Below are 13,882 nucleotides of genomic sequence, written 5' to 3' on the forward strand. Positions count from 1 at the left end.
GCGTCATGTTAGGGCATACAACGAGAACGCTAAATCTCATTAGTCTTAAGAATGACAAATTTCACATTACCTGCATCGTTCACGTGTGTGGCCATAGTGGTCGTTCCCGAAGACCGTTCTTCCCGTGACTGTACACAGTTTGGCACACACCAGCAGGCAGGGGGAGGATTAGCAAGAGAGATGTGTTGAGGTCTCGTACGATGTGTCGGGGAAGTTTTTCCACCTCCTCGATTTGAGGACTCGGGTCATTCCGGGTCGACAGTTATCACATCGGTTTTATTTCCAGTGAACGCATGCAAAACTCCAAACAACAAGTTTTATGGACAGAAGGGAGATGACGGGCTGGGACACACATAATAATAGATGATGATGGATAGGAGCGCCGTTGAAGAACGAGAATTTCGGCGTCACGTGTTTTATTTTTCGAAATCTTGCCTCCATACAGATGCAACGTGGCGAGCTGAACAAGATGGTCTCCCACCGGGCGAGTCCTCTCGAGAGCCTTTCGGTTTGTTACGTCGAAAAAAAGTCATAAGGGTTACAAGCAGGGCTGTCTTAATCATCGGATAAGTGGACCGTAGCTCGAGCACGATTATGATCATTTTATTGCACCAAGTACTGCTAAGTACTGCATTTCCTTTTTAATTACATATTCTAGGATCAGTTCTTAAATTAATTTCTTGTAGAATTTTGGGATAACCGCTTTTGCAGTTACGTAAATTTTCTTATATATAATTTTAAAATATCGTCTAAACGAGATCTTCTGATCCGACTTTATTTACGAGAGTACGGGTTCGAATATAATTTTTCTACTCCAGATTCGATTTCTTCTATATTGAGCAATCTCGTGTTACTTTGGCCCACCAACATCTAAATGTCTTAAGCCAGCTGCGGTTACGGTGAGCATTCAGGACGTCGTGGAATAACGGGTAACAGATAAAAAGTCGAAAAGTTAAAGTGATTTAGGCGGATGGCGGAAGGTGGAGGGAGCAAACTGGATCAAACACTCATCACGTCAGCGGTGTATCAAGTGTTCGATTTGGCGGTGTTACACACGCGACGTTTGCCAAGTCCAAGCGAGAATCGTCGCATACGCTCGATTAGTAAGGCCAATCATCGAGAATCGAGAAACGCACATGAGCATTAGTAACACATGATTCCTTTTTATTATAACAAGTAATGCACTAATAGTATTCACCGTTAATATACTCTCACTTGTTATAATATCGTTCCGTATGAGCTCACGTATCGAATACACGACAAAGACGCGAATATCGGATATATAATTATCAGACGATAAATAATAAACGAATTACGAACTTGGCTCCGCGCCAACACAGGAAACGATGATAACTGTACGATAATGCGATTATACTTATCGCATAAATTGGATCGTACGCTGGGTAAGCGACAGTCGGATTCGTATTATACTTTTTTTATCTCTCGTGTCTTCCCTTTTATCTCTACTTTCATGTATTCTATCTCTATATACGAATCTGATTGCGCCCGAAATCGTATCCCGGGATTATCGTACGCCGCGACAGAGAACATATACTCAAAAATCACTCAATGTCATTCCACATAAGTTATTAATATTAATATTACTTTATTATCGTTATAGAAATAGGTACTTCCTGCAGGAAACGACGCGATCGTAGTCTCATCGTCGCTGGACACCGCGCTTGCTCGTCAACGTCACGCAAAGATCAACAAAAAACGTAATTCACCAACTACGAATTAATTTTCTTTTAATTGAAAAAATTGAATGGAGAAAAAACATGATTTCTGTTAAATGTTAAATTATTTCCCTTGAATAAAAATTGTGCATGATATGTACAAAGTATGCAAAAAAGCTACGACAAAGAACGTCTTTCTTCTTCTGGAAATGTAGCATTATGATTCAATCGAAACGTATATGCTCAATCTGCGATTTCCTTCCTGGCGAGCGAACTCGTCGATATCTGCATGACGTCGCGTGTATGCCGGTATTCTTTCGTCGAGATGGCACTACTCCGTCATTCTTGATGAATGTAAAATACAATGCACACTCAAGTACTTACAGATACATCGTGGCCAAAGTAGAGACCTGAGCGCAAAGCATTGATGAGCAACGAGCCCCGAGAAGATCAGATGAGTGCACAAACGTGTTCGACAAAGGAACTTTGAAGCGCCTTCGTCCAGAAAATGATCGTTGCAAATATCCCGCTTTTTCAGATTGGCAAATTTAATCAGTGTAAAAACTCGAAGCTTCTTCCTGAGACTCGTCGCTCATGTAATATTGCATCCGGACTCCCCGATTGATTTCGTCGAATTTATTGAGCGTCACAGAACTGCATTAAACACTTCATACCGGCGTTGATCCCCGCGCGCATACCTGTGCTCCTTGCGCAATTGCGCTAACTGATAGTCGCACTCGCATGAATAACGCGGCTGGAATTCTGTGCCTTGATAGATGAACGCAACGACAGCAAACATAGCAAAAGATAAGACTTGAAGAGATCGACAGATTCATCGTTCGTATCAAATATCTTTAAAATTTCGAAGCGAGATATCTATATTTGGCTTTCCTATATACACCAGAGCCATTGTAGTTGAGATTTAATTCTCTGCAAAGTGGTAGGCAATCAAAACTTATTTAATTTTAAGCGCTCATGACTATGAAACGAATTTGTTACACAAACGGCAATTACGCATCTCGAGGAAATGAAAATTGCATTCAGCTCGATATGCTCTCCTGCAAAAGTAATTTTCATCACTATCAACCGTGAGGCGCAGAATCCGTTCTCGCGAATACAAGATTTAACCGACATTCGCGATCAAAGGCACAGGTATCGGCCTGTGGATGCACACCGATAGCTCATCTTTCGCTAAAAAGAAAACACAAAAAATCAATTACGTTACTCGGAACGAAACAAACGCTACTCGAGACACAAGTCTGTTAGTGCCTAGCGGCTCCAACGCATCCGTCCTGATTAAGTTTTAGTTATGCCCATACCAAAGTATCACGCCTTAACCGTTACTAATTAATTAATTATATTACACTATATCTCGCGTGCCGCACGACGGCGGTCGACTTCCGTGTCTGGCGCCGGCATTAATCGGCGCCAATTAAATTATTATTATTATTATGCGTTGCGCGCCGAAAAGCGCAGCGGCGCAATCAACCCCCCGCCGGAACACATCATCAGTCTTGTTGCGTTTGCACGTGTTCGAGGGGCGACGCGCGCTGTGAATCGCGGCCGAATCGCGGTGATCTCTATGAAGATCCGGATGAACCCTGAAGAGCGTGCACCATCCGCGGGCAACACAGAACGCAGCTCAAGACCATCCCCTCGATTGTGACGCGAATCTACTTGATGTGACTCAGAATTACAGACTGTACAGAAACATCCTGTCGCGACAGATGATCTTGTTTTGCACGTACCACTAGCAAGTACGAGAAAAAGAGGCCAGAAAGAAGAGATTGACTGGAATCAAGATAATTTCGTCTCTGTCAGCATTTCCTCGAGTTCGATTCTTCTTCTTTTTCTACACTGCTAGATGTACGTGTGTTCCAAGCGTGATCTATGCTTCCGCGGACGGTACACGCCCTGAGGGATGAACTGACTGAGCAGTCAGATGCATCGAAGGCCCACGTACTCGATGACGACACCGATTATTCGTTTCGCATGTGACGCGTGGTAGCTAAGACAGTGGCCGAACTCGTGTTCACTCAATCGAGAGGTAATCCTCGATTATTATTAATTGAGGATCGTCCCGTGCGATGCAAAAATTCTGACGCTGAGGATCGGCGGTTTGTCGATGTGAGAAAGAAAAAAACAAAGAGTTTCCCAGCGACTCATGCTCAAACGAGTTCGTTAATGAAATTATCACAGTTCGGTAAAACGGGCATTGCTGTCGATCCGTTTTGACGAAATATTGTAGATGCGTACAGAAGTGTACTAAATATTAAACATTCTCTTTTTATCACGAAAAATTGTTTTAATGAGTAATATGTAAGTTGATACTCGATATCAGGTTACTTCTCATTCCTTGAAAAATGAGTTGAAATATTCGATGAAACGGAAAACAGACAGAAAACGCGATTTCAATCCGAAAACCAGAAACGAATTATTGCAATAAACAAATTATTTTTATTAACATGATTATTTAAGCACTTATTCACGTTTTGGATAATTATAAGACGGTGTAAAGTTGTGTATCGATCTCCTCTACGCGCATTTGCAAAATTTCGTTAACATCAGAATTTTGCAACTGGGAGTATCCTCGCAAATTTGAAACAAGGACTATGAATATAAAAAGATTTTGTGGAAGCCAGACAGAGAAAACAATGATACGCGCTCTGACTACATCGCTATATGTCGTCATCGGTGACGAGTATGTAAAAAAGAGATATCTACGTAATTTCGCTAATTTTACAATGAAAGATACGTAATATCATTACCGACAGGAATGTATACAATCAATTCCGACGTTGAGTGTCTTCGTGTTCGGAGCACTGCTCTAATATAGTAGTATGTCAACGAATGCACACTAGAAAATCTATGGACTGCCCCCCCCCCCCGTCTGTTTCGAGCGCGAACGAGAAAAGTAATGAGAGACGTCGACTATAGTTTCCTCTGCTTGACAGTTGCCTTATTATCTTACACTTACAGAGCTCTTTGCAGTCCATATCCGGAAATTAGTGATAAGGTGGGTATCTGTGTTGCGGAATTCAACTCGCGAAATATGTAAATCACATATGTAAACGGGTTGCATACATAAGGGATAGATGTAATAATGTGTGTTACAAACCAGTGCAAAAATTAGAGAAAATCCTGCCGTGTCCCAATCACGCTTTAATGGTCTCCGCTAATAATCGCAATAATCATTTGCTTTAATTAATTGATTTAAATAAAATACTTTTTGTTATGTACAAAATTGTATACCTCGCAATTGTCATGACTGCATTCGCTTGTTCGTCACAGACTAGAATATCCAAAATCATGAAATTAAAATAAGAGGATAATTTATCGTTTGTCGAGACGTAATTTTGGAAACAAGGTCTTTTTGTTTTGCTCGAACAACGGAAACCGCGATAGACCCGCGAGGTCGAGTGATTCGTCGATTGCGGCACGGCAGGATAACAATAATAAAAAAAATTATATAGATTACCACAAAGAGGATCTTACAGAAACATGCTGTGTGTTAATTGTACCGTGCATGCACTATTTCTACGGAAGAGGAAGACACGGTATGCGGGGACATAAAATGAGATCCGTTAGTGCGAAGTTCTTGCACGAGCATTCTCTCGGGGTTTCAGCAAACTCTCAGCAGACAGCTCCAGCTCTGACTTCCGAAATTCTGGGCCCGAAATCGGCACACCGGACACTAAGAATACATCAATAAATGTGATTTATAACAAGCAACATCCAAAGCAACGGAAAGAGAACGGTAATAATCTGTGAACGATTATACGTTAATCACGCGGATCAATTGTTATGCTAATTCGGTGCGTGCGTGCGTGCGTATGTGCGTGCATGCATGCGTGCATTACATTGAACCTGAAAATAAAATCGGGGACAGGGAGAACAAAATAGTATTACTGGGAACTACTGTCCGTTCCACCCGTGTCTCTGCCGGATATTTTATTGTCTTCGTTGTGTAAACGCGCGCATTTATACTCTAATAGGAATACTTCTACTCGCAACACGCAAGTTACGAATGTGCCTTCGCGTCTTTAATTCTTCGCCGGAGTGCCGCGGTAGGTAATCTCCGGCGCGATTAACCGGCGAACTCTACTTTGTACTTTCCAAAATTGATTAAGATCAATGCCTCGAATATACGTGCACGGGTATTATTACATATAAAAATCCGCGTCGTAGCGCTATTAAAATCGCGGCGAGGAACACGGGTGGAAGGCATGCGTAAATTAATACGGAATCTTGCTGCGTTAGTGCGTTATTGCTTGCCACAATTATTCGATATGCTGCTAACTGTACAGAAGAGTGCAAAATAAGTGAGAAAAAAAATAGATATGTGCAAATAATATGGTGTACAGAAAGGGAATCGGAGGAGAAGGGGAATCGTTTGAGTATACATATCTACGTCGGAAAGAACATCTATGAACGGTTCCGTGTTTGCAGAGGAAATTCAATGTTCAAAAGGCACTCGTAGAAAATAATGTAACGATCACAATCTTTGATTATACGACGGGGGTCTCTCTCTTAAATCACTTGGACGCCACTCGAAAACCCGTGATCGTTGAGCGATGTCAGATTATATACGGTGTGTGATGCGGGCATGGTGGGCCTCGGTGGCGGTGGATATAAAAAATATATATATATTTTTTATGCATATATATATATATTTTTTTTATCGATTTAATTCGTACGGTCGTACTAAACACCATGCACAACAGTCAAACGTTTTGTTAAAATCTCACTTGAACGCACTCCGTTAATAACTTATCTCGCGCCTTCCCGCGTCACGATGGGAAGAGCTCCGGTTAAATGCAATTGCAAGAGTTCCAAGGATTTTTTTTTAGTTTCGTGGATGCTTTTCCATAGGAAAAAAACATCGTCTGCTAGACTAATATCGTTAACTCGCGAACGTTCTATATGGGACAGATATACAACAGTAGAAAGAACACAGCCCACATTAGAACGATCCCATATACGGTGTAAATTGGATTCTCACCGTCTGTGATCTTTCTGGCAATGAACTTCAAGGTTTCGTCGAGAAGTACCACTGGAATGGAGAACTTCATAACGGTAAGCCATTCTTCACACGTCAGCGGGGTCACTTGGAATACGGACTGAAACAGACGGGTTTACAGTGCTCGCTATCTTCCTTCGAGTATGTGAATTGTTAGTTTTTTTTTTATTGTTGCACGTGGAATAAAAATTTTCAACAATTCTGGATTACAGGTACAAGTAAATGAAGTAGCTTACCGAAAGAACATCGACGTACAGGATGACGAAATGGAGTGTGAAAGAAAGAGCCATGGAGGCGATGAGCCACATGTTCGACCAAGGTGGCATGGTGATGAGCGACTGATTCTCAGACAAGCTGTAGATCAAAGAGACATGGAATTTTAGTCGCGATCGCGTAAACGCGCGATAACTTTCATCTGAGATGTCGCGAGGTCTCACTCACCTGTTCATAGCGTTTAACATTTCAATAGTGACCAGCACAGAGAGAGCCATAGTCATGGGATGAGGATCGGCGAAGATCTTGCAGTTGATGCCCTTGAACTCGTCTCCTCCACCAATGCACGCCAAATGGTGAGTCTGTAATTGGCATGACACACCATTTTAACAGTGGTAATTAATTAGATAGTTAGAAAAATATCATTTCCTCGATATTGCACCAATAATTTTATCTAATCAATGGACGGGCTTTAATTTTTGATCTTACCACTTGGTAGTAGTTCATTTGAGGGCCGTTCGGACTGTACATAAACCACCAAGCAGCCGAGCCGACAGTGGCAGCGCCTACGTATCCACCGATAGCCAAGTAACGGAAGAATAGCCATCCAGAAATCAGAGATTCGTCAGCTTTGCGAGGAGGCTGCATAAAGAACATACACGTAAAGTTGATAAGAAATTCTTACTTTTTTGATAAGGTACCAGCGTGTCTCTTTGATCACCATCCTACCTTGCTCATGATGTCCAAGTCTGGGGGATTAAAACCAAGCGCGGTAGCTGGAAGACCATCAGTGACCAGATTGACCCACAGCAGTTGAACCGGGATCAAAGCTTCGGGAAGACCAAGGGCGGCGGTCAAGAATATACTGTGAAGTAATGAACGCAAACCAAACGAATAAATTCGTGAAATTGATCGCAATCTCTTTCGCGCCGTTGATATATCTCGTAAAGTACCTGACGACCTCGCCAATGTTGGAAGAGATGAGGTAACGGATAAATTGTTTCATGTTATTGTAGATGGCACGGCCTTCCTCCACGGCGGCCACGATGGAGGAGAAATTGTCATCTGCCAACACCATCTCCGAAGCCGATTTCGCGACCGCAGTGCCCGAGCCCATAGCGATACCGATTTCGGCCTTTTTCAAGGCGGGAGCATCATTCACACCATCACCAGTCTGTAAGAATAAAGCAATGCGATGTAGCTTTGCGAATTTTCCATGATTTATATTTTCAAATATAGTATTTTAATTAAATATAAAAATAAGGTAAATCAAATTGTAAAATAGGAAACAGAACGTCAAAATATTGTGTATTTGATAAACTGAAGATAAGATATATATATATATATATATATATATAAATATTGTATAAGGAATAAAATATAATAAAATAATATAAAAATATATTTTGTGTAAAATAATTCCGAGAGACTCACCATAGCGGAGATTTCATTCATGCTTTGCAAGTACTCCACAATTTTCGATTTGTGAGCCGGTTCTACGCGAGAGAACAGACGTGCTCTGGCGCAGGCGGCTTTCTGTTCCGACGTGGGCAGGTCATCGAATTCGCGTCCGGAGTACGATTTGCCAGTGGTGTCCTCCTCCTCGCCGAAGACTCCGATACGTCGGCAAATAGCCTCAGCGGTGGCCTTGTTGTCGCCGGTGATGACGATTACGCGAATGCCGGCGGCGCGGCACCTAGCAATCGAGTCGAATACCTCCTTGCGGGGCGGATCAAGCATGCCCACGACGCCGATAAACGTCAGGTCCTTCTCGTACGTGTAGAACTTGGTGGAGTCGCCCAGATCCATGTCGTCGGGCTTCAGTGGGTGATCGGCGGTGGCCAGGGCAAGGCAGCGCAGGGTGTCCCTACCGGTTCCGTACTGCCGGGTAAGCTCTAGGATGCGGTTCTTCAGGGATGACGTGAGCGGGACTTTCTGGCTACCAACGCGACAGTGCGTGCACCTGTCCAGTACACCTTCCGGCGCACCCTTGACGAACAGCTTCGGTCCGGTTCCCAGCTTCGTCGATTTCAGGGGCACGCAGTACGACGACATAGACTTGCGATCGCGGGAGAATTCCAGCGTGAACTCCTTCTTCCACTTGGTCTCCATGTCTTGCCTGACGACAATGGCGCTGGCGCGGCGATCCAGATTGCTCTTCGCGACGCCGTACGGATTAATCTTCTCGGCGAGGACGATCAAGGCGGTCTCCGTGGCCTCGCCGACCTTCTCGAACGCTTGCTTGAACTCGTTGAAGTCGATCGCCGAATCGTTGCACATCATGCAGATGGTGCTGATCTCTTGCAGCGTTTCATAATCATGTCCCTTGATCCTCTCTCCTCTGAGGAAGATCTCGCCGATGGGCTCGTAAGTCGATCCGGTGATCTCGAAATGGTGGAAGCTGCTTTCCATGCCTTCGATCTTGTCGAAGATGAACATTCTGTAAACGTTGCAGTGAAAATTATGCGCCAGTCGTTTTGTATTGAAACGAAATAATTGAAAATAGGAAAAGAAAACTAGACTTATATTAATTATAGATTTTGACAAACGTTTATCTACACAGTCTCGTTTAGCTTACCGGCTAACGGACATCTGGTTAGTCGTCAGAGTGCCAGTTTTGTCGGAGCAGATAACAGACGTGCAACCCAGAGTCTCAACGGATGGCAAGGATCGTACTATGGCGTTCTTCTTGGCCATACGCCTGGTGCCGAGGGCCAAGCAGGTCGTGATTACGGCGGGCAAACCTTCGGGAATAGCAGCTACGGCAAGAGCGACGGCAATCTTGAAGTAGTAAATGGCGCCCTTGATCCAGGATCCACCGTGAGCCGGATCGTTGAAGTGGCCGATATTGATGGCCCACACGGCAACGCAGATCACGGAAATGACCTTCGACAGTTGTTCACCGAACTCGTCCAATTTCTGTTGCAACGGCGTCTTGATCTCCTCGGTTTCCGACATCTCTGTACGGATCTTACCGATGGCCGTGTTCAAGCCGGTTCCAATTACGATACCGCGGGCCTTTCCAGCGGCGACATTGGTACCAGAGAACAAGATGTTTTTCTTATCCTGAAGAAATAGCAAAAATCGTTGTTAACAAGTATTCGTTAGAGTTCACAAATTTGATAAATCAGATTGATAGATCAGATAATTGTGACAAAAAAGAAAAGAATATCAGTGCTTTAAATAAAAATAAATTTTTTAAAATTATAAGTACAGAATAATATTCCAGATAATACTTTATTATGACGATTACGTCACTCAAATTTCTGAGCTTTTATAACGATAAATTTCCATAAAATTTCAGCGATATTTCAACACTTTTGAAAGATTATAAAGTAAGTCGCGGAAATTGCACAATATTTATTTAGACACAGTATTTATGCAGCTTTTACCTGATTGACAGCGCGTGGGTCGGGCACAGGATCAGTGTGTTTGATCACGGATACCGATTCGCCGGTCAGGATGGACTGATCAATCCTGAGGGTAGTCGAGAAGATCTTGGAGAGACGGATGTCAGCAGGAATTTTGTCACCGACCGACACCTCTACGATGTCACCAGGCACGATCTCCTTGGCTCGGATCCTCTGGACACCGGACTTGTCCCCTCGCACAACCTTACCCATCTCGGGTTCGTACTCCTTGAGCGCCTCGATCGCAGATTCGGCATTTCGTTCTTGCCAGACGCCGACCACGGCATTGGCGATGAGGATGAGTAGAATAACGAAAGGTTCGACGAAGGCCGTGAACGCATCCTCGTGTTCTTCAAATAAGGCTAATACCTGGCGTGTAATAGACAGTGATTTAGTAAGGTTTCAAGTATCACAATTAAAAGAAAAACATAGAAGTTTAGTATTATATATTAAATATATTTGTATTCCCCTGATGACTTTAACATTGCCATTTTTTTGATAGATTATTATATTACAAGCTTGATAGGAAATTAATTTTTAGATTTAATTAATATATTTTAAAGATCTGGTTAAAAACTTGAAAAATTGTATGAGGATCAATTATTTTAACTGATATTTGTATTGCTAAAGTCTTTTAATGTAAGGCAATGAATTTAATATAATGGTAGATTGATTATATATTTTACTTCTACAATTTGATGAAGTAATCATCTCGTAGTAAATGTTATGTATTTCTTTTATGCGCTGAGAGAAAATCAGATCACTACGGCTACTTGAAATCAATATGCTATTTTTTCACTTCTCGTGGAAGGTATATTTAGCCTCATTTTACCCTTGAACCCCCGTAAACATAATTACAGTGCTTTTAGCGAGGCGGCATACACCGGAAAATTCGATAAGGAAAAAAGCATTCCAAATTCTCGCTTATATCATACACTCGCTTTTATAAAGAATTGTCATGGTAAATTCGATCATGTCACTTTTATATCATATAAAATTTAATTGTAATTAGTAACAATTTTGATGAAATAATTCAAAATCTCATTTTATTGTCGACTTAATTATTTTTCAATTTATTTTTCTTGTGCAAAATGTTTGAAATTCACACATTTCTAAATATTCAAATATTTTTTTGTCAAGCAATGTAGATTTTATAGTAATTATTTTAAATTTTATGAAAATTATACCTGTATTTTTTAATAATATTTCATTTTATATTTACTTACAAAAGAAATAATAGCGGCTAATAGAAGAATCTTAACTAGAAGGTCATCGAACTGTTCCAGAACAAGTTGCCAGATGGATTTTCCTATAAGCAAAAAACAGTTTAAATATTAATTTATGATAATATCGATAGAGAGAATAATGTGCGCAACAATTGAAGTTTTTTCTAGCTAATGTTCAAAATTATTTCCAAGTATGAAACTAACAATTTTTATTGTTTTATTTCATAATTGAAAAGAAATATTGCGACAAGTTGGCATCAGGTATTGACATAGAAATTACAAAGTGATAATATTATTATAATATAATATTATTAAATTATGTCTAATCTTTTTAGACAATATTATAAGTACAAAAATTAACAAATCTTTACTTTAGTCGCCTAAATATCGATAATTAGCGTTCAACCATACAGCTCATAAGTGCATTTACTAATTATACTGCAATAATGTGAAATCGAACGCGATCAACAATGGTACATTGTTGCGTGTTTTTGCCAGCCATTATTACCAGCAACGCACAGTGGGCTAGAATCGAAAAAAGCTGGCCAAAAGTCGAATTTTTTCAACTCTTGGAAATCTGTGCATTTCGACCTTTTTTGATTCATGGATATCAGTATTTTCAAAAATGTGAATGGAGTTTCGTAAAAAAATTTCCTTCCTATTAATCAACAATTAATAGAAGGCAACGCGTTAATGTTCCGAAAAACGAATTATGAATGAGTATAGGCTATAGCTTACATTCTTGTATGCGGATGCAAGTAATTTTGCTTTTTACTCTATAAATAGAATTGAAACTCTTCCCAAACAGTTATAACCATTAAAAATGTTTGTTCATCAATTTGTGTTAATCTAAGTTTTTGGTTTCTTAAAACATAAAAAAGTAGTAAAGTTCAATATCATTTTTTTTTAATAGCTGTAAAAGGCTGTTTGGGATTCTTGTTTTATCATCTTGTGTAGGATTCAAACTAAGTATTTCCGTTTGAATTGTGCACACCAACGCACACCTTTGCGTTATATACAGGATGTTTCATTTTAATTTTCATATCGTAATAACTCGAAAATTTGGCGTTTTGGTAAAAAATGTTTGAAATGAAAGTTGTAGGTTTTTAAGGGAAGCATTACATAGCAATACCAGTATGACCTTGATAGTGTTGTCAAGATCATGTACAGATCACCGTGAAATTTTTAAATGCCGCGAAACGTACGACGCGGCGCGGTAGCGACTGTAACTTTCAAGCTTCATAACTTCGAAGTATTTAACGGATAAATACTTTGTTATAGTGTTCTGAAAAGCTCTTGAGTTAAGCTACAAAAATATCTAATGAAAACTGGAGGTTCCCATTAAAAAATTCAAGGTGACCTTTGCGTGACCTTGGCAACGCTATTCAAGGTCATACTAGTATTATTATCTAATACCTGATTAAAACCCTATAACTTTTATTTGAAACATTTTTTTCTAAAACGTCATGTTTTCGAGTTATTACTTTTGGCCAGCTTTTTTCGAGTTTAGCCCACTGTGCAACGTAACAATCCCGTTTACGAACATTCCACCGACATAATTTTATGTTCGCGAGAAACATTGTCTCTTTATTTTGTTAAACGAAAATCATAAAGTCATTCTGATAATTGTGAAAAACGCATTCTATACGAGATGCTATCAGTATTATTATTATAAAGATTTTTCGTAAAGATTTTATCGTAATACATTTAACTTGCAAAGCACGTTTTTTCGTATAAGAAACAGTGTGTTACGAGCATCTCGTATTCAGTTCCAGAATCATTTTTGTAATGCGATAATTATACACGATTACCATATTATACAATATCTTTGCGCGTTCAGTCTTCAAGGAGCGATTGAAAATCTAGGTAAACTGCGTTTGCGACATTTGCGTGTCACGTCCACGCGTACTATTTTAATCCGAGGCAACACGTGTTTCCCCCTTCTCTCTCTCTCTCTCTCTCTCTGTCTCTCTCCTTCCGTCTCCCTTCATGACGCGAGTACACGAATAATTAACTAGGCATTAGAGGAAAGGATTTTCGTAAGCAAATAGGATCTCATTTAGACACACTGAACGTCAGCGAGTGTATTGAAGGAAAATGGTATACGTGTGAGGAAAGAATGATAGTCGGGGGCGAGCCCTGGGCGTCCTTGATAGCTAGCGCCTTTTGCTTGCACGCGATTGACGTCATGTCATTGCTGCACGGTTGACGATTTCATTAATTGTAATTTACAGCAACGATGAAAGGCGAAGCGAATAAAAATCCGATTGTCCGGTAATCGCATCGCTCCTTTCTGCACTTCTTATTTGCTTCTTCTTTCTTCTTGTTCTCACCTCT

General features: G+C 40.7%; 1 protein-coding gene across 5 annotated transcripts in view; it reads right to left on the reverse strand.

Moving 5' to 3' along the window:
- LOC105278795 (calcium-transporting ATPase sarcoplasmic/endoplasmic reticulum type) overlaps positions 1-13,882 on the reverse strand; it is a 46,149-nt gene that overhangs the window by 6,134 nt on the left and 26,133 nt on the right. For 2 of the 5 annotated variants that reach the window (XM_020031372.2, XM_020031375.2), the window contains exons 4-13: positions 11,546-11,628; positions 10,302-10,688; positions 9,488-9,975; positions 8,344-9,349; positions 7,863-8,083; positions 7,639-7,774; positions 7,399-7,551; positions 7,138-7,271; positions 6,933-7,050; positions 6,679-6,796 (exon numbers count right to left, since the gene is read on the reverse strand). In XM_020031372.2, the coding sequence (XP_019886931.1) occupies positions 6,679-6,796; positions 6,933-7,050; positions 7,138-7,271; positions 7,399-7,551; positions 7,639-7,774; positions 7,863-8,083; positions 8,344-9,349; positions 9,488-9,975; positions 10,302-10,688; positions 11,546-11,628 (2,844 nt within the window). Of the gene's footprint in view, positions 1-401; positions 6,797-6,932; positions 7,051-7,137; positions 7,272-7,398; positions 7,552-7,638; positions 7,775-7,862; positions 8,084-8,343; positions 9,350-9,487; positions 9,976-10,301; positions 10,689-11,545; positions 11,629-13,882 lie in introns of those variants that run through there. The other 3 variants (XM_011338162.3, XM_011338171.3, XM_011338152.3) reach the window with 2 other exon arrangements.

The sequence above is a fragment of the Ooceraea biroi genome, chromosome 4 (genome assembly GCF_003672135.1).
Source record: "Ooceraea biroi isolate clonal line C1 chromosome 4, Obir_v5.4, whole genome shotgun sequence".
In the NCBI taxonomy this organism is placed as follows: Eukaryota; Metazoa; Arthropoda; class Insecta; order Hymenoptera; family Formicidae; genus Ooceraea; species Ooceraea biroi.